Here is a 20993-nt window from a genome sequence, read left to right as displayed (position 1 = left end):
TGGATCTATCTACAGGAAAAGACGTCTACACTAAATCTCTTTTGAATATGTGTGTGTACGTTTTGAAAAATCAAACATGATTTTGACACTTATGACATTCTGGGATAAACTTTTACAGGAAGGAAATTATCACCATGGATACGGGTGCATGTGCTGTTTTAGTTCATCTTATCATACTGCTGATGATGGCGGCTTTCACAGGGGTGATACCGGAGCAGTGGCCTTCAGGATCCAGTCGTATAGTCTGGTCATTTCATAATAACTTGTTTTTTTCTAGATTACAGGAACAAGCAGATGTTGTAATGGAAAATATCTGATGTGTTTATGTTGGTTATGTGCATGTATGACACTGTCCTGTGGGTTGAGTGAATGTTGATGTGGTTTAGAAAGTTTGTTTTGTCCACATCTTTCTCTCCTAATGCTGGTTGCTATGGCGACGCAGTTACCGTTCTAAAAACCGGAGGGTAAGCTGGTTTTGGACGTGTCTCGGGTTGCTGAGCTTAGCGGGCACCGTTACTCCTGTCTGTCTCACTCCGCCGTCTCTCGCTTGATGTCTCCCTTCTTCTCCTCCTCGCTCCCTCTCTCCTCTGCTCTCTGTTTCCCTCCCTTCACATCCTCTGCTTTGCATGATGACGGCTCTCTACCTCCTCCTGACCTGCAGGAGGATGTGTAACCGGACAAGGTTGAACCTCAGTCCATTTCAGGTTCTCTCTAGCAGGCCTCCTGGTCTTGGAACTGAGCCGGCCCAACCTGGAATCGTCATTGGTGAGGATTTAGTGTTGATTTATTGTGAAACCATTTCCTTGTGCTTTCTGAGGCTTCACAGGATCAGCAGCTCTCCCACAACCAGCTGAAATGGGTTTCACACACTGATGCAGAATGGCTGGATTGTAGTTTGTTCGTGACGTGTTTCCACATCCTACTGAAACCGTGTGCCATTCGATCCGTCCCGGAGACTGGGTCCTGACTAAGAACCTCAAAAGGATGCACTGTGGGTCCCAGCGGTTCTGTGGATCCCTTCCAGGCTGGTGCCCATTCTATCGGAGTCCAGGGACAAGTCCGGTGCCCCCCCGAGGGTGCAGCTGTATGGCCTGGCCCTTAGCCTGAGAAGGAGCCTAGCAACGGGACGTCGTGGCCCCGGACAGAGCGGGTGAGCCTAGCAACACAACTGGATTTTCCTGGCTCCTTCTGACCTGAGCCCACCACTGATCTGCCTGTTTGCTGCTTGCACACCTTTTTCCTGCCTAAAGGTGTGCAGTTCATTTCCCCTGTGGGAAAAAGGAATGGAACCCTGGATGCATCAACACCGTCTCCCACCTGCACATTTGGTGGTGTTGCAGTGCAGAGGTTGGTGTCTGCCTCTGTTTGTTTTAGCAGCACTGTTTTCGCTGCTGTACGTGCTGTCTGCTCTGACAGCAGGAGTTTCACCTGTTCCCGCCCTCACCTTCACCTGGTACGTTTTCAGTTCCTGAGTTAGACTGCGACGCCATGTCATCAATCATCATGACGAACATGACAACTTGTGGTATGCACTTGCTAAGCAGACCACAACCAAAGTGATTAATAGCACATGTTACGTGTGTTCTCTGATCCCTCATGCCACACCGACTGGAGACTGGAGAGCGGCTGGTGCTATCCTTCCTGGCTGCCAGATCAGTGGGTAAATCTAACAGTACACATTTCCTCCATGCTTCTTTGCTTCTGAAGTTTTGTCCATGGATGCATGATTTTTCATTTCAGTCTATTAGGTTTCACAGAGACTTCTCCAGCAAGACTGATCACCTGATTTCTAAGTCTGTGACGCCTTCTAGTTCTGTACATGCAGTGGCCGCCCTGTTGTGTTTTGAGATGCCTTGTTTTGATGTGTCTATGCTTTTAGGTGTAAGCAGTACCTGTAATCACACCATCCTTGCTTCATGTGGGTTTTTTTTTTTTTTTTTTACTGCTGGATAGACCTCCCTGTAAGGATCCTAATTTTACGTTGTGTGCAGGAGAGAGTAATGTTAAGTTGTCCTGGGTTGTCCCTATTTAACTCTTCTATCTCCATCTTTTATCTCTTCTATCTCCATCTTCTATCTCTTCTATCTCCATCTTTTATCTCTTCTATCTCCATCTTCTATCTCTTCTATCTCCATCTTTTATCTCTTCTATCTCCATCTTTTATCTCTTCTATCTCCATCTTTTATCTCTTCTATCTCCATCTTCTATCTCTTCTATCTCCATCTTCTATCTCTTCTATCTCCATCTCCTGAGGGTTATAGTTGTCCAACTAATGTGGGTTGGGTTTGCAGTTCAAAGTCCTTTTTGTATCTGCCTAGAAATTGGTGTGGTAGACGCTATCTATCTTATCTCATCCCTGACCTCCGTGTGTTGTCAGATCTTTCAGGGGTTCTCGCTCCTCCTCATATGACTACAAGGGCTCGTATCTCCATCACTAACTCAGTGCTTGGGGGTGTTTTTTTCCACACTATGGTACAGTTAACAATGCTTTTCAAATGGACGCATTATCTGTAGAGTTAGAAAGTCTCACTTTTCTAGGACTAATGGGGTTCGACGTGTTAGATTACATTAGATTAGATAAACTTTATTGATCCCACGGACGGGAAATTCACTTATTACGGCAGCATTAAAAAGTGAAAGAAAAAAAGTAAAGAATAAATAGATAAACTTAAGAGTTAAATATAACACAATAAACATAAAAAAACCAATAACAGAATAAGGTGACGGTATAAGTGACTGTGTAAACAGTGTAGACAGACTACAACATGAAGCCTGGTTCAGGGGTTACAGATTGTTGTAGAGTCTGACGGCAGTTGGGGTGAAGGATCTGCGGAGCCTCTTTCTTACACCGTGGGTGTAACAGTCTGCTGCTGAAGGACCTGAGTTAAAGGCCCTCCGGGTCATGACCCTGCAGAATAGGATGGCTCTGGACTTTCTCTTAGCTGAAAGGGGGGGACCTGCAAGGTTATAGGGGACGAGTGTTGTACATTCATTCCTGATATGTCTACTAATCTGTCTTCTGTTCATGTCACCTTAGAGATCTGTTATCTGGGATGGAGGCTCGTGATAGCTCTGGATTTTCTTCTGAATTATGGTCTTGGTTTTAGTCAGGTGGCTGGTGGCATATCTTGCTCGCAGTTTTAGGGCCTATTTTTGCTGTTCTGATTTCCTGCTGGCTTGTGGTGACTGTCGTCCCCCGGTGCCTCAAGGTTATGATAACATCTGCGTTTCCTGGTCATTCCCTCCAGATGTTTGTTAGTGCTCAGGGTGATTTTTCTAACACCCCCTTAGACTTCCTGGTTTCTCCACCCGCTTAGCCTCCCCGGATCTGTTATGATGATACTGGTCTTCCGCTTGATTTTTCTAGTGATGATGAAGTTTAGATTGTGGGGATAGTTTTCTGTTTAGTCATCTTAGTTTGCTCTTCTTCTCATTCATATGTATTCTGATGTGTTTTTTTTTTTTTTTTTTTTTTTTTTTTTTTTTTTGCTGGAAATCACATGTGTTGAATTGAGGTTGATTTTTATTTCCCCATTCAGAGTTATGATGGAGTTTCTCGAATCCTCGTGATTTTCAACTTCTGATGTTTTGTCTGAATGTATATTGGGAAAATGGGGAGTTGATTTGCTTGTTGAATATAATCATTAAGGGTTTTTTTTTTTTTTTACTACAATTACATTACTTTTATTACTTTTATCTTTTATGGGTTTTCTGTTTTTTTGTTTTTTTGTTTCAATTGTTTTTTTCTTTGTTTTTATGTGTTCATTAGCAGGTTGGTGTCACCGTGAGAGTTTTTGGGTTCACTAGCTGATTGTGGGGTTCTCATTTTTATCCACTGTACATCTCTACCTCAGTGGTTCTCCTTGTTTGATGCATTTTTGATGTTTTTTCTTTTATGCTTTAATCTTATGAAATTTTCTTTTCTGGTGTGATCAATATGAAATGGGTTTCATTATGATCAAAAGAGGGGAATTGTTGTGGAAATTTCATATTATTCCCTTTACTATATTGTGTCTACTGATCCCTCTCAGGGTAAACAGGTTGTTTAGGTTCTTGGTAATTAAGTTTAATACTAAGTAGCCTGTTGCTATCGTAAATGTGGATGCATTCTTTAGAACAGTTCGCTCTGACCTGTGTGACTTATCTGATACCAGCCAGACGCCTCAGGATGACCCAGCAGAGCATCCTGCCTTAATGTCACTGGGGTTGTTTATGTGCTCAATAAACTGAAAAAGCTCATTAGGTTTGCTGAAGTGTCTAATCCTGTGTGAGGAACAGACAATCTCTTTGTTTGTATTTCATGATGTGCTGTGACGTGATCATTCTGCTTAAAAGATGCTGCATGTGTGTTTCTTATCAGATTCTGTTCAGATCTCTGTGCTGTCAGACCTCTGAGCAGTCTCTCAGGAATTGCAATTCTATTCTTTCTATTCTTTCTATTCTTTCTATTCTTCCTATTCATTCTATTCCTTGTATTTTAATCCTGTGTTCAATAAACTTGTAATCATTTTCCACTTCAGCACCAGACTCCTTATTCCTTGACAGAGTAACTTTTTTTGCCTCAACAGTCTCTAACCTCTTCTTCTTTTGATCAGTAATCTACATTTTTTCTCTAACCTGCTCTGTCTGTAGGAAGTGACCTGGCCGTCTCCATGGTGATGACTCCATCCAGCCAGGCTGATTAGGGATTGGATGATGACTATGATGATGTCACCACAGAGCATCATTTAAACTGAGCTGAACATCTCATCTCTCTCTTCTCCTGATATTCTTCTTTCAGATTTAATGTTTTCAAACTTCTGAATGATTTTACATCGCATTGTGACAGATACTATGCAGATGATACCTAACTGTATCTGTCCTTCCCATCAGTTAATGGTGGGTTGTACAGAGTGTACAAAGAACTGAAGGTGAGTTTTAAAGCAATCAAAATTGAACACAAGCAGTTAACTGGTGTTGTTACACTGAGCCTTGGTTTAAGAGCTATCTCAAAGTCACCTATGTGGTCCATAAACATCTACACTAAAATCAGGTGTAATCTGGTTCAAAAGTAAAAAAAAAAAAAAAAAAAAAAACTTTGGTTGACCTCTAGGCTTAGTTGAAGTAAGTAATTAAGTCTTTAGTTTATTAAGTCCATATTTATGCACACTTCCCAGGTTCATAACGGCCCACCCCACCAAATGGACTCACAGCTACTTCTGCCTTGTAGTTAGTTGAAACTGTAATTACTAATAAATGCTAAATGATATTTGACCACATTTCATCCACTGTTGAAACGTAAATTTGGAAAAATATTTTAATATAATCCAGTAATGGAGCTCTTTTAATTCATAACTGAATAAATGGTTTGAGTGTTCCTAACACAATGATTTTCAACCCTTTAACATACTTGATACATTCAGTTTCTGAGAACTATTGCAGCATTTTATGATTAAATAACCCATTTGTATACAATCTGATATCTGTCATCTGCCCCCTGGTGGATACCCATTGCACTACAAATATTCTGACATCATGAAAAGATTACCGAGGCACTCAAGAAGGTAGAAAATAAAAATGTTTATTATCTCATGGCTAATCTATTAAAAAACATCAGCGCCAACGCGTTTCCTAAGAGGCCTTCGTCAGGGCAAGAGGCAAAATGTTTGTCTGGCAGCTTAATTCATGTATAAACAGGCAATCACCAGCAGCTGCTCTGTGTGGGCAGGTAGATGGTCACATGGTACCTATGACCTACCAATAACAATCACAGTCAGAGATTCTTTAAAAAACATGTAAGCATAGCATAAAATGACAAGATTCAACAGATATGTATATATACACCAGTAATCATACGTATATCTACTAAAAAATAAATAGATATTGTTCATTACTTCTTGAAGGAACCGCAGATTAATCAGTTACATTACAAGACCATTCCAGAAAAGAAGATAAATCCAGTTCCCCATTCGAACCTGGTACTGTGTCGCTTTTAGTGTGTAGATCCAAAATGCATGCGTTCGTTCGTTCGTTCGTTCGTTCGTTCGTTCGTTCGTTCGTTCGTTCGTTCGTTCGTTCGTTCGTTCGTTCGTTCGGATGGACGGACGGACGGACGGACGGACGGACGGACGGACCACTTCACCTTGTATCAGACTGTGGAAAACTGTATTTAAGAGGCTGATTATTTACTGTTGGTACAAGTTAAGTTATTTACTGAGAAACATCTTACACCAGTGATGAGTGAGATTTGTGACCCTGATTTCTGTTGTTCTTTGTGGGTTCATCGTTTCTTGTCAGCAGTTGTACTTTTAACAAAAACATCTTGCAACAGGAAGAGGAAGTGAGGAGGGTACGACATGCTAACATTACACAAGACAATCCCAAACCAGTGTGAGTCAACACAGCAAAACGTAACAGTTATAGTTTAAAAGCTGAAAAAATGTCAAATTAACACACTATCAAGGTTATAAAATGAGCTGTTCAGCTCTCCTCCTCATTGTGTCCCCTGCTGTCCAACCTCTGTCGCTCTATCTTCACCGGCATTCTCGACTTCCTGGGCTTCTTCTTTGGCACCGGGTCAGCTGACTGCCATGGCCACCACTGACTGGTAAGCAGGCTTGTGCAAACGCTTCCTTCTGCAACATCAAAGTGACGTGTAACAGACTGATTCTTGTAACTCACCATGGTGAAAGGGGCAGGGTTGAACAAGAGGGAAGTAGAAGAGGCGTTGTTAGTGAGGGGGTCCTGTTCTGGAATAACTACAGGGGAGCAGGAGGGAGATGAGGAACTCGATTGATGACGTGGTGGAGGTGGAGCCGGGTGAGTTTTCAGGGAGATTATCTGGTTGGTGTCTTGACTTAGAGCCTGAGGAGAAGGAGAAGGGTCGACTTGAAGGGTTGTGTTATGCCGGTAGCCATGATGGTTTGTATGACTATTTTTCCTTGTGGCATGTGCATCATCAACCTGATGCCAGAGAGAGTTGCTGGTCTCTCTTTCTCTGCGCATACGTGTGTCATGTATGTCCTCATGGGTCTGTTTAACATCAGGAATGTGTGGTTCAGTGTCCACGTAGTGTGTGTTTCTGTGGGGGTGTGCGTCTCTGCTGGACCCCATGTGAAGTCGTGGGTTTGGGTTGGCGCTGTGTCGGTTTCGGCTGCGCAGTGAGCTGAAGACCATGGTGCAGCCCGTCACCGTGCAGCGATGTTTGATCTTCAGGTGGACGGCGTTGTAGTGAATCTTTAGTGTTCCTGCACAAACAGAAGGAGCTAATGTTGCTCAGATAAGACCGACTTCATCTTCCCTGTAACACACAACTGTATGACTATAAACACCAGAAACTCAATCTGACCTCCTCCCCAGTTCCATGAGCTTGACATGAAGCTGAATCACTCATTTCACTGGATGACAGTAAAACCTTTGGTATATGTTTATGTTGCATTACTGTGGACCACATGTTGTTCACATGTGCATGAAATGTGATCTACATGTTTTTTACATGTGGATCACATGAAAATATTCCAAACCAACATGACCACATATTTGTAACATTTGCATGAAAATGAGCTGCATGTATGTGTCACATGTTCTTCACATGTTCTTTACATGACAATGTCCCCAAACCACATGTTTGCACATGCAGATAACATGTGGTTCTCATGTACATGAACTTGTGCAAATATGTGGGTTAGTCACATGAAAATGTTCCAAACCCACATGTTTGCACATGACCTTGTGGTCTACATGTGTTTCACAAGTTCTTCAAATGTGGATCATATGAAAATGTTTCAAAACCACATGTGCTTTGCTTGTGGTACACAAACATGTGAGACACACTTGTTTCACATGTTCATCACATGTGGAACAGATGGAAATGTTGCAAAACCACACGTGAACCACATGTGGTTCACATATGTATGTACATGCGGAGTACATTTGAAACACACATGGTTCACATGTGTTTTTTCTGTAAGGAACCTACGACAACTAAACCTAACAAATAAGTGGAGGATCAGAAACAGAACTTTGCTGACATTATTCATTTTAACAGAGCAACTTAAAGTACAGCCGTCACCCAACACGCTTACCTTTGTCATAGAAGCTTTTCCCACAAACACCACAGCAGACCCTGCCCTTCCGACCTCCTCCAGAGGAGGAGAGCGAGAAGGAGCAAAGGGGAGACGGTAGAGAGTGAAGTGAGGAAGAAAAGGAGGTGCGAAAGGGACAAAGGAAGGAGGAGGAGAAAGATGGAAGAGGATGCAAAGAGGAAGAAGGAGAGTCTTGAGGCTTGAGAGAAAGTTTTAGAGGAGACTTTGAAGAGTTGGACATTGATGGATGGGCAGAAGAAGAAAAAGAAGGGATAAGTGAAGAGTTTAGGGACGTAGACATGGAGGTGGTGCTCTCCTGCTGGATCAGCCCTCTCTGAAGGTAAAGCTCCTGGTCGTTGAAGAAGGAGGGGTTTTGATGCCACAGTGACCGAGATGAGTTCACTTTGTCTGGTTCATTCTTAATTTTTAAAGGTGGTTCAAATTTTGATTGCTGAGCAACCATGTCATTAACTTGCCCTCCTCTTCCTCCTTCACGCTTGTGGCTTTCAGTCATTTGTTTCCCACTAGCTTTTTGAAGGATCTGTGTCAGTTTACTGGAAGCAACAAGCTCCTGAAAAGAGGGTAAGAAAAAAAAATTGTAAGCTTGCCAAAGATAATAAGGAAGGTTATGAGGCTAAGCATGCCATTACCCTGGTGGGAGGAACCAGACAGTGGAGGTTTGAGTGGGAAAAGTCAAAAGGCAGAAGCAAAGACAGCCCATTTCTGTTGACGTTTGATTGGCAGCTCTTTGGGACAGATTTTAACTCTGCTTTAAAAGAGTGATCCGTTGTTTCCAGGAACTGAAGTGTCATTAACTCAACGATGGCGCGTGTTTCACCAAAACGGAGGAACTGTTTCAGGATGAACTGCTCTTCTTTAGGGGTCACCATGAACCAGCGATCCAACACCTTCCCACTGGGATGCTGGGAGGAAGAAGCAGCTGTTAAACTCAGTCTGAACAGTAAAAAAAAAAAAACATCAGAAACTGTGTTTCAAGTTTGCAAAAACCAAAATCTTGAACCAAACTACTGGTTTTGATTCATGCACAAGTTCACAACTTAGTAAATGTGTTTCAAGAAAAACTCAATTGTCCTGTTATTGAAAACTGGCGAGTGCATCCAGATGTTGTGATTGCATCAATGCCAGTCAAAGCTGCAGCCAGTAAATACTCATAGACTTATAGGGGTCTAAGCTCACTGTTGGCTAAACACTCTCTAACTGCAGGAAAAGACAGATTCAAGCAGGTTTTTATTCAGTGTAAACAGGGAACACACCAACATCACAGTTCAACGTGGAATTACCCTCCGAGCTGCAGGACATTCTGTTAGTGGCTGGATGTAGAGCAGAATTAATGACGATCATCTTAAACTAAAGGGCTCTTGGTCTTGACAGGGATCCTTGTAAGATGAAGCTGAATCACTGGACAGCTGAGGCCGGTATGACGAAGCAGGATTAACAGACCCAGATATCTCTCTGTTACCTAGGTTAACTTACCCAGACATTAAGGAGCTGGATAATTGAAAGCTTGTTATCAGCTTGGTAATTCAACCCAGGTTTTTCCATTACGATCAGTGCGTACTCACATAAAAGGGGCAGAGTTCGCAGACATGGAGAAACCCTGCAGAGCTGCTGCTTCACCGTGGAGGAGCAGAAATATTAAGAGGTAAACACATCATCCAGGCCTAAAGTAACACTGTTGCCACAGCAACAGCCAGGAAGGAATGATGACCAAAAAATTGCCAACTCTGCGTTAATTAGTGAAATTATACCATATTAATTGATGAGACAATAAAAACGAACATCAGTCTGATCATTCGATTTCACTTCATTACGGCGCAGATGTTTTATATTCTAAATAGAGTATAGAACAAGGACAGACACATCCTTCAAGCTCTCATTAACGAGTTTATTTCTTCATCTAAAAGATGCATCTCTCCCTAAAAACTCTCTCTCTCTCCTAAGCCTCCTCTCATCATCCACTACCAACATGTACAAGAGCTTGTAAAACTGGGCGAACTATTTTCCAAGAGATCCGATTGGTCAGGAGGTAGTGCTTTTATACTCGACCTCTGATCCAGAACATAACCTGCTCCGCAGCAGCTTAGCCGTTAAGCATAAGTTACCATGGTGACTGACCCTGTGAGAAGTGAACCAGCTTTGTTGTAAAGAAAACCCAGAGTTAACCTCAAAGAGAGAAAATCCAGCTTTGTCATACAGGCCTCAGGTCAGATATTTATGTGGACCTCATTTCTATGTTGGAAAACGTCCCCCTCTCAAAAAATTGAGAAAATAAAACATGAAACCAGACAAGACAACGAACCCACAGGAAAGCCAAACACACAGACCACGACAGCCTTCCACACAGTGGAAAGAACCACAAAGCAAAAACAGGAAAAACACAGTGAAACATGACAAGACCACAAACACCCCAAACACCCCATGACGAAAAGGAGCTGCTAAGTTTCTTACATGCCAACGTTACAATTACACCGACCATAAATATGTAGGTTTCTTATTCATACTGTACATCAGATCTGCTGACACCAGATGAGCCACCGAAATGTCTAAGATCATCTGAATTCAGGTTCCCGGGCCTGGATTCAGATCGTCTCCGTGAACCCAGCAGTCATTTTTCGTCCTTTCTCTTTTATAATTTCAGCTACGAACGCTTGTTTTCCTCCTAGCAGCCTTCAGTGCTGGTAGTTTACATCATGGGACCTTGAGTCCTGTACCTATTTTTTAGGCCTCTGCTTAAAAATTGCATCTCTGTAATGAAACAACTCTGTGACCACCGGGCCTGCTTTTAACACTTATCATAAGCTACGTTTCCATTACTTTTTTCACTAAATTCAACTGACATTTAAATAAATACATATTGATGTTTCTATTTGCTGAAATTCTTGTAAAATGCAAGACTTTGAGGAGGAAGGAGATTTTTAATTCCTTGTAAAACTCTGCATTTTGCTGTTCAAGATGGCAGTTATATTTTTTCTTTAATTATTTCTAAAAAGATTTACCTCTCCTCCTGTGTCTAACCATACTGCGCCATCTTTACTTCAAACTGGTCCCGTGACCCCCTACATCACGTCCAGGAACGTGTAAGTGCAAAAAATGTGTTTCCATTACACTTTTGCGATATACTTTTATATCTACACATCTGAAAAAAACACCTCATGAGAGCATAAAACTTTTTAGTGATATTTAAGAGATTTTTCAAATTTCTCCATTACCAGGTTTTATTGCGATATTTAGGTTTTCTAAGGGGTAAAGGAAACACAGCTAGTATTGGTTTATGTTTTACTAGTGGAGAATAAATAAAGATGGCACATAGCTAAAATTAAAGAAGACTCAGGGTTGCCAAAAAAAAAAAAAAACAACAAAAAACAAGACATTTTCAGGATGAAAATGAAGATCGGAACGATGCAGCTGTGACTCTAAACCTGTTACATCGTAGAACAATACGTCAACATTATACCTTTAAACTCTGATGAAGTGAAGCAGAACAAAAAGAGAAGAAATTTAACATCATCTATCCTCCACCATGTGGGAGACCTCAGCTTTTAAAAGGTTAAGACTGACGAAGCTATCTTTTATATTTGGGAAAAAAATCTAAGTTTTTAGAAACTTTGTCTTAGCATCAGAAATACAGTGGACGTATGGAGACCAAAGTGTAGTCATCCATTCACTGGATTGTGCACTAGTCTGTTTCTTCTTCTTATACGTGGTTTATGTGTTGCATCAGACATGTAAAAAACAACGGGCCACACACCGAACAGAAACAGAGTTTTCTGCTAAACATTGGGCTATGCAATACAAAGCTAACAATGAAGCCCTTTTGCACCACTTGTTGTGTTTACCTGAAGCATGTACCCTCTGACATAATCCCCCAAACTCCAGCCCAGCGTGTGCAGAATGTGGCCAACCTGGAAAAGGACAAAGAGGGGCACATTATGTAGTGGTGTATCTCTGCAGTGTGTGGCTGCCAGAGGCTGGGTGTACCTGTTCTGGGGTCAGGATGCTGTAGAGGCGGTCCAGTAATATCTTCAGCTGAACAGGAATGGCCTGAGCTCCATACAGGACCAGGGAGCTCAGGTCGAACACCAGCCCAGGAAGGGCCACCTCCACTGGGCCACAGCTGGAAGGAGGATGAGTCTGGAACTTCTCCGAAGCTGAAGGAGAAGAAACGGCTCAGAATAAAACTTGCTTTCTCTAAACTAGATGCAAGCGAGAGCAGTGAAATACTTACAGAAAAATATTTCAAACTTGATCAATCAGATGTAAGAATCTGCCACAAGTACGACTCAGCTGTTTGTCAGAGCAGCAGGTGTGCGTGCTGTTCATGGAAAATGCTCCACAACTACAGCTGTGTGTGTATGTGTGTGAAGATGCTTCCTCCAGATGTTCAGCCTGATGTGATGGCTATGACACCTGACTTCCCGTCACCGTGGCGACTGCAAACATCTGCAGAATCATCTTCACGTTTTGCAACTAAGAGGGTTGTTTTTGTTTCAGAAACACAACATGAACTTAAAAAAATGTCGTCTTTACAAACTTATGACTGATGCAGATTTTAAACTCATATCCTAATTGGTCTGGTGGCTCCTTGTTAGAAAGGTTGTTAGTCACATGACATTTCTTCAGCACCATAAGACATAAACAGGGAAACTTTCAGACAAATAAGAACAACAATGTGGAGACATCATGCAGTCTGGGGACACAAATCTATTAAAACAACACATACGTTGTCAGGACATACGCTTACATTAGCGTCACTTAAACATTTCCACTGTAGGCACACAGACGTCTACAAACAGCTTCACTGTGGGGACATCAGTCAGTCTACAAACCTGCCATGTGGGGACACAAACAAATAGGGTGGGGGTTGCAGCGATATCTGTCTCATCACTGTGGGACAACAACTCTGCGAGCTGTCAGCCAGAATCAGAAATCATGTCTTATGTCTGATGTTCTTCTTCTGTGGTAAACCCACATGTCGTTTTAGACCAACATCACACATGCAGCCTGCGTAGCTGTGAAGATCTACTAACGCCATCGCAGGAACAGACGTCTAAACGGCTTTTACACAGATAAATGTGGGAACTTCAGTCCGTGTGAAAACCTGACATGTGGGATACAAACTTAATTTAACTTGTTTAAGGAAAACTAGCTTAAAAGTGAAGGTAAACATAGTTAGCTAGATAAATACCTGCTCTTTTCTTTAATGACAGCATTGTGTGTGTGTGTGTGTGTGTGTGTGTGTGTGTGTGTGTGTGTGTGTGTGTGTGTGTGTGTGTGTGTGTGTGTGTGTGTGTGTGTGTGTGTGTTGTACCATGTGCAACCCAGCCGTGTCCGCAGCGATCACATGACCTGATCTGGATGCTTCCTGGTCTGAAGCGCGTACAGCTGCAGCCGGAGACACAACATCTGGCGGGCTGGAGAACACATGGACGTGGTTTATCTGTTGTTTTTATTGTTCAAATCACCAGGAGAAACATGAGGCGTGTAAAGGACATGAGTGTGTCCTCTGCAGAGTCTTTACCTCCTGAGCGTCTGCGGTCATCCTCATCTTCATTCTGCTGTTAGAACACAAACATCAGAGCAAATCTCAGCTGATCGAATTACTGTTTTACCCTGAAAATGATCATTACTCACCTCTCAAAAACTAAACTAAAGCTGGTCTGCTCACAGAAGATTTCTCTAATATGAAAAATAAAAATTTATTCATTTAAATATTGACCTGATTGGGAACCTGCAGCGACACAGTTTGAGCCTGAAATGATAATAATTAAAAAGAATAACATGTAACCCTGAAAACGTCATAATTATCAGTTTTTTATACATTTTAGCAGCTTATTTATATTAATTTAATTTAACCACTGAAAATGTAAAATAACCATTAAATATTACAATTTTTTTCATATTCATTTTATTCTAATATAAATGCTTAGAATTTACAAACAGATATTTTTATTCTTATATTAATTAAATCCTAAATAAAATTAAGAAACACTTTATTTTTAATATTGATTTTATTATAAAACTAATATTTATACTATACAGATTTTAAATAATCTATTTTATATATATTATTCTAATAGTTTATTTCAATATATTAAACATTTTTACATTTTTGTGTACACAAATAAATTCCTAATATTTTCATAAGTCTGATCATGCTGATCAATTCCATTCAAACTTGATTTTAAAAAAATGTAAAAAAAAAAAATCATTCAAAATATCCACTGAAAATGTATTTTAATTTAAATTGAATTCAGATCAATTAAAAATTATTCTAAAATGATTTTTGAATACGTATTATTTTCATGCCTCTTGCAAACATTCAGAAAGTTTAATGATAAATAGACAAAAATAACATTTAATAGATAAACAGAATTATTATTTTACATCTTTGCATTTAACTGTCTGAGTTTTAGTGAAATTAAACTAAAAGGCTTTAAAGTGCATCATAAATAAAAGAAAACCACACTGACCTGAAAAGGCTGCTTTCTTCTTTTCTTCTGCTTTAATTCTTCTTTTTCCACCAAATAACTGATTTTTTTGTCTTGTTTTTACTTTTTAACTTCTAGTTTTCTCTGCAGTTCATCTTTAACTCTCCTTCTTCTCTCCTCTTCATCCTCTCACTTTTCCTCCTCTCCCTCTTTCTTATATGAACACTGTTTATTTCCAGCTTTCTTCTCTCCATCCTTGGACTCCTCCCTCCCTCTACGCTGAACGTGATTGGACGAAGTCTCAAATCTGATCAGGCTCCTTTTTGTCTTTTGTCCCACAGTCTGACTGAAGATGAAGAGGATGAAGATAAATATATAAAATATAGTGTATACAGTAAAAAGCCTTAAAACAAACTAACATCAACATAAATAAAGACGCGTCACACGTCTGCATCATTAACAACCAACAGATTTTATCTAAAATAAACAGATGTCAGGATTTAAAGAGCATTTGGTCTAAAGGTCAGAAATATAAAGAGGAAGCAGAAACAAACAGAACATCTGTCCTCGCTGTGTCCACCCGCCTCCGTGTCCCCTGAGAAACAGCCGTCGCCTGGGAGGAAGGTTCCACCCCCCGAGGGTGGGATTGAATCAGGGGGACAGTTGGGCATCAGGCCTGCAGCTGCAAACATCCTCAGTTTTTAATAAAACACAAGGTTAAACACATTAAAACCTCCTGAAACTTTGACAGTTTCCACACAGTTTCCTTCATGTGGAGGAAAAACTGCTGGATTTTAAATCAATTTAAATTAAAATACGTTTCTTTCACATTTCAGCGCCTGCAGAGACTTTACGAGCAATGAAACAGTCAGCTGTGTGGTTGGGACATTATAATTACTAATTAATTCAAAGATTAATTACTGCATCATGTTTTTCTTGAACTGCGAACAACCTGCAAAAAATATTCAGACCTAAAAGGCTTTACACTGAATCCGTTATTTGTTTATTCTACGTCACCTCACCGGGAAGATACCGTCCGGTCTGCATCCAGAGCTGTAGGGCAGCGCCATGGCAACGGCCTTTTCCAACCACCACCTGAATGGAGGAAAGGTGGCTGATGAGGCGGGAGTCAAACCACCAACCTTCCAGTTACTGGACAACCTGCTGCCACCAACTGAGCTGCTGCCACCATCACTACCTGTGTGAACTGGAAGGTGTAGAAACAAGTTTTCCAGAACAAACTGATCTCAGCCACGTGTCTCAATCAGATGATTTAACTCCATCTGCATGTAAAATAACCAGTTTAGTAACTAAGAAGAAATAAAAGACATGATCTTGTAACTTCTGCTCTTAATAAAAAGATTAATTGATTATTATTTCCCGTCATTTCTGTGTTTATGGCAGCTCATCTGGTGTCTGTTTCCGTTCACTTTGTGTCACCTGGGTTGTTTTTATTGTCTCCTTATTTGCTGTTTTTGTGTCACTGTGACTTTGCATTTATTAACTTCATTCAGAGATCCGGTGACCAGAGACGTCAGAGGTGGAAGAAAACCAGGCTGAACTGGTTTTGGCTCAACATTAAACATCATCACGCTGAATCTGTGGTCATAAAAAGGATCTTTTTGGCCAAGAACTACAGATTCTCCTTAGTTTAAGTCTGAAACACAAACATGTAAAACGCATCATTCAGCGAAGCTGTGAGGCTGTGTGTGTTCAGTTATCATGTTGGCGGGAAGGAGACCTCGCTGTTGCTCCACTGGGAGCTGAATTGACCTGAAAAGTTTGGGGTTTTGTTGTTGTGAGGTGTAAACACAGAGAAACGGTGAAGGTGGGGCTGTTGGACAGGCTGCCTGTCTGCTGGGAGCCGGCGGACCTCTTTCCTGTTTTGATGTGGTCCTAATTAGAACATCAGATGATAACGCCCTGCTAGCGTGCGACCGCCGCCGCTAGCTGACACACTTACCGAGCAGAACCTCTCGGAGGGGTCGTGTTTGAGATGCAGTAGCAGTACCACCTCCTCACTGTCCTGACGGTGTGTTTGTGTGTCCTGGTCCTGAGTTCTCTGCTCGGCCTTCTGGAAACTCTAAGAAGCAGGTCGCAGTGGCTGTTCGACACGAAATAAACAACGGCAGAGGCGTGGAGGACGCAGCAGGAGGAAATGTTTGCAGTCTTTTAGCACGATGCTACATGAGCGAGTCCTGACCAGCTAAATGCTGCCAACACACCCTTCTTCTGTGTGGGCCCTTTAACAAAATGATACAAATAGCAGTCAGGGTGTGTTTCCATCCAACTGTTGAGCCTATTTTAAATATTTTTGTTTCGTATGGACCAGAAAGTGAAAGAACAGAAAGGAAAATGAAAACAGAACCAGTCTTAGTCGTTTACCATAAATTATTTTTTCTCATGTTGGGATTCTTTCATGTTGGCCAAAAGTAAAAAAACGATTTGTAATAAGATCAATACGAGTAATTTTATAAGGGCTCATTTTCCCAGTTTAAATAAATAAGTGAAGGATAAAATTATTCCAAATAAAAAGAAAATGTAACTAAATTCAAATTAAATTGTGCAAAAGAATTAATAAATAAATGGATGAAGATGAAAATAAGATAAAAGAACAAAATTACAGGAGTACTGGACTCTTGTGAGCTGGTGCAGACTAAATTTCTCCCCTTTCCCTCTTGTGTTCCTGTGGTTCCTGTTTCTGGTTCATTAGTTCACCTGGTCTAATTACTCATTCACTTCACCTGTTCCTTGTTAGTCCTCCTGTGCATATATACCCCATGGTTTTCAGTTTGCTCCTGTCAGATCCTTACATGTGGTTCATTCTCCTGTCGTGTGTGATTCCCTTTCCTGTGTTTCGAGAGTAAAACCTTGTCACCAGCACAGTTCTGCCTCCTGTCTTGACTGCCTGCATTTGGGTCCTCACCTACGCCCACTACACGTGACAGAAGGACCTGACTAGAACCAGAACATCTAAAGACAGTCCTACAAAATGGTCCTCTTCAGTTGCTATGCTAGTGGTTATCTGTGGAAAAAGGTTGAAGTGAATAAAATTTATAATTTTCTCTCTTTTTCATACGTCAGGTTTTGCAGTATAAGGATGTCCTCTCTGACAATAAATGATTAATATAATTTTTCCACATAAAATTAGGTATTTGTTTATTGTTTTATTTGGATCTCCGTTAGCTGCTGCAGAACTGCAGCTATGGAGTCTGACACATTACTACAAAAGCTAAAAGCAAACAAAAAGGTAGTATAGAAAAAAGAAAAACAGAAACAACAAAAGTAAACATTTAACTATAAATCTAAACAATAGATATTCATACTTTCCATATGTGGCATCAACAAATTCGGAGCACAGTAGTTTTAGCTTTACAGGAATTAAACAGGGTCATCCGTTATTTATTTTAAAAACTAACATTATTACAAACAGGCTGAATGAGATGGTGCTGCAGATGTTTTGTCCACTGAATGCGTGAAAACATTGAAATAGTTCTTAGAAACTTTAAAGCAGCATGTTCTCAGGATCGGAGGCCGCCTCGATGTTCTGACTCAGACTTAAACATTCAAACTAAAGAAAGAAATAAAGTTGGAGTTTTAAACAATATTAAAACTTAATGAGTAAAATGTTGGCAGAGGATTTTTAGTTTTCAGGGCGGATGCAGGATTTTCCCCGTCTGTCGCTTTTGTCATTTGTCACCTCAAACGCCGGCTTCAGGGGCGCCGCAGGTGAATTTTACATGACTTAAAGACTCTGTGTGTGTTTGTGTGCTGTGTTTTACATATTTAAAGGGACACTTTGAGGCTGTTTAGTGTCTGAGTGTGTGTCCCATCTTCCCACCCCCACCCCGCTCTGCACAGTCCGTCATCCCACCCCCTTCATATCTGTGTCATTACTCCACCCGAGCTCCAGGGTTTCCCTTTGTAGCGGGGCCAACTTGGCTCTGGAGCCGTCACTGCTGGGAAACGTGTGTGTTTAAGTGTGTGTTCAGATTAAGTGTGTGTGTTGTCGCAGGTACAACTAGGACAGCAGGCAGGGAGGACTCGGAGATGGAAAATAAAGTTTGGGAGGGGAATATTCATAAGGGAGATCCAGAACAAAAACAGGACGCTGACACCTTCTAACTCATTCTTTTTGTTGTTTTCTCTCCATGTTCCAGCTTTTATTTCACGCTTTTATCACCGAACAGAAGGTTTGAGTTTGGAAAACGAGGTCCTGTGATGCTGAAGAAGAACACAAGTCGGTCAGAGGAAATTTTAATCCTGTTAAGTTTGTAGCGAGCAGAGGATTAAAGTCTGCGGGCTGCTGCTGTTTTAAAGGACAACGTGGGATTAAGCTGCTTTCTCCACATTTCAGTGTCAACTTTAAGTGTCAGGCTCCAGAGATGGAGCAGGTTCACAATGTTAAAGAAGGAAAACCTTTTAGCTTCTAAATCTCTACTTTATTTAAAGCATGTATCCAGCAGATTAATCAAGAATATTTGTAGACTAACAGAAAACAAATCAACTTTCTGATGAAAAAGAAAGATGCAATTATAGATTTTATTACAAAGAAGTGCTCCAACCTTTATATACTGCTTACATATGTAAGTAAAGAGGCCCTGAAACAATCCAGCACCTCACAGCAGATTGCACAATGAGAAACACCTCCTAAGGTGGTGGAGAATGTGAGGGCTAAGATCCTGTGAGACTTACAGATACAGACCAACAACATGGTGATGGCCAACCAACCGGACGTTGTGATCAAAAGCAGCAAAGGAAAGTAGTGATGGATGTAGCCATTCCCAAAAATGGAAATATCAAGAGAAAATGGCCACAAGAACCTGGAGAAATACCAAGGACTCAAGGAAGAGCTGGAGAAAGCCTGGAAAATAAAGGCAACAGTAGTACCAGTGGTCATCAGAGCACTGGGGGCCATGTCCCCCACACTGGAGAAGTGGCTCCAACAGATACCTGGAGAACCATCAGACACCTCCATCCAGAAGAGACCCGTCCTAGGAACAGCTAAGATACCGTGTAGGACCCTTAAACTCCCAGGACTCTGGTAGAGGACCCGAGCTAGAGATGAACATCCACCCAGCCTACTCAGGGGAGATAGGTCCCTGTGTGTATATACATATATATATATATATATACACACACCAATAACAAAGATAATATTACTGTTGCACTGGTTCCCAGTAGGGTGTAGTCTTTAATAGTCTTCCTCTTTAAAGTCCATTTGTGGCCTTTTAGAACCAGATGAGCCTTAATAAAGTCTAAGAGCCTCTGTTTGAGGACTTAAACTTGCTCCAGAGACTCAGTTTAACTGAACTCAGCTTTAGTTTATCGTTTATTACCGTGTGACATTTTAAAATTAGTGTAGTGCAAAAGGTATCCACCAGCGGGCAGACGACAAGTATCAGATTGTGTAGAATAAGGTTTTGAGCCAAGTTTTTACCACAAAGTGATGCAAAAGGTCCCAGAAATGTTATGTATCAGATATAATACACACGGCATTCAAAGGTTAATATGATTTTATACTTATAACGAAGGAAAATTCCAGCTCTTCTGAATGTTTCTGGGCGTTTCATCATGGAAATAAAAACTCTGGGATTCTTTGTGGAAAACTTTCTTTCTATAGACATGGTTATTTATACTTTATTGAGAAAAAAATCAATAAAAAATCTGCAAAAAGTTATAAGTACTTGTAGGAGGCTTCTGTTTTCATGCATCCTGGGCTTTAACAAACACACCAGCTTTGACTCTGAGATTTCTGATGTGATGACGTCTCTTCCTGAAGTCTTCACGCTGCTGCTGGTCACTTTAAAAAGCAGAGTTAAAGTCAGTGATCCCTCAGTGTCGCCGCGTTCCAGCTCTTCTTTGTTCCAGGATTACAGGTTTTATCCTCAGAGGGAATTCATGGCTCCTCAGCCGGCTTCAGATGTGTCACTCGCTGCTGGATCTGGAATCTGCTTTTCAATGAGAAAGCTGATGCTTCATCAGGAATTAAATTAATCTGTGGTTTGACTCAGCCGTCCTGTCTGTGGCGCCCAGCTCAGCTCGCCGCTCCTTTCAAAGCAAATGACAGGAGAGTCAACAGCTGAAGAAGAGGAAGAGTTTTAGTGGCTCCCGGGTCCACCAGTCACAAAGTTTTCCGTCCACACCAGCATTTTCTTTCACACTGGGACTCTGAAGTCCGCCAGCTACACAAAAAGAGCCGTCACTGACAAACTAGTTCCTATCTGAATTTTATAGCTCTTTAAATTTTTGAAGTTCTTACAGTATAACACCCCCACACTCAGAATTTAGTTTCAAATCTCAGTGACATCAGATGAATTCAGCTACGAGAACTGCTGGTGATGTCCAAACACGTTTTCTCTCTTTTTATCTCTTCAGAATGTTATCCGATAATCTCTCCAGGAGGTTGAAAGGAAGCTAATTTAAAATTACTTTATTAGTACCACCTTCTAGTAGCAGCTCAGACCCTTTTTTTTTCTCC

The 20993-nt window shown here is 41.1% G+C and overlaps 2 protein-coding genes across 2 annotated transcripts; both read right to left on the bottom strand.

Moving 5' to 3' along the window:
- Window positions 1-6459: 6459 nt before the first annotated feature.
- LOC121640282 (zinc finger protein basonuclin-1-like) lies at window positions 6460-8161 on the bottom strand. The gene is made up of 2 exons (XM_041985986.1): window positions 8064-8161; window positions 6460-7226 (listed from the first exon to the last, which is right to left on the bottom strand). The coding sequence occupies exon 2, from the start codon at window positions 7153-7155 to the stop codon at window positions 6460-6462; it is 696 nt and encodes a 231-aa protein (XP_041841920.1). The 5' UTR covers window positions 7156-7226; window positions 8064-8161.
- A 68-nt stretch (window positions 8162-8229) lies between these two features.
- Window positions 8230-13678, bottom strand: LOC121640281 (zinc finger protein basonuclin-2-like; the record flags this gene model as incomplete). Its single annotated transcript, XM_041985985.1, has 6 exons — window positions 13603-13678; window positions 13393-13495; window positions 12063-12232; window positions 11921-11986; window positions 8714-8986; window positions 8230-8634 (listed from the first exon to the last, which is right to left on the bottom strand). Coding segments are annotated over exons 1-6 (1050 nt in total), but the record flags the coding sequence as incomplete, so codon positions are not given.
- Between the last annotated feature and the right edge of the window lie 7315 nt (window positions 13679-20993).

This window comes from Melanotaenia boesemani, chromosome 5, assembly GCF_017639745.1.
Source record: "Melanotaenia boesemani isolate fMelBoe1 chromosome 5, fMelBoe1.pri, whole genome shotgun sequence".
Classification (NCBI taxonomy): domain Eukaryota; kingdom Metazoa; phylum Chordata; class Actinopteri; order Atheriniformes; family Melanotaeniidae; genus Melanotaenia; species Melanotaenia boesemani.
The sequence above is the reverse complement of the archived record's forward strand: the minus strand, read 5'-3'. Positions and strand labels throughout refer to the sequence as shown.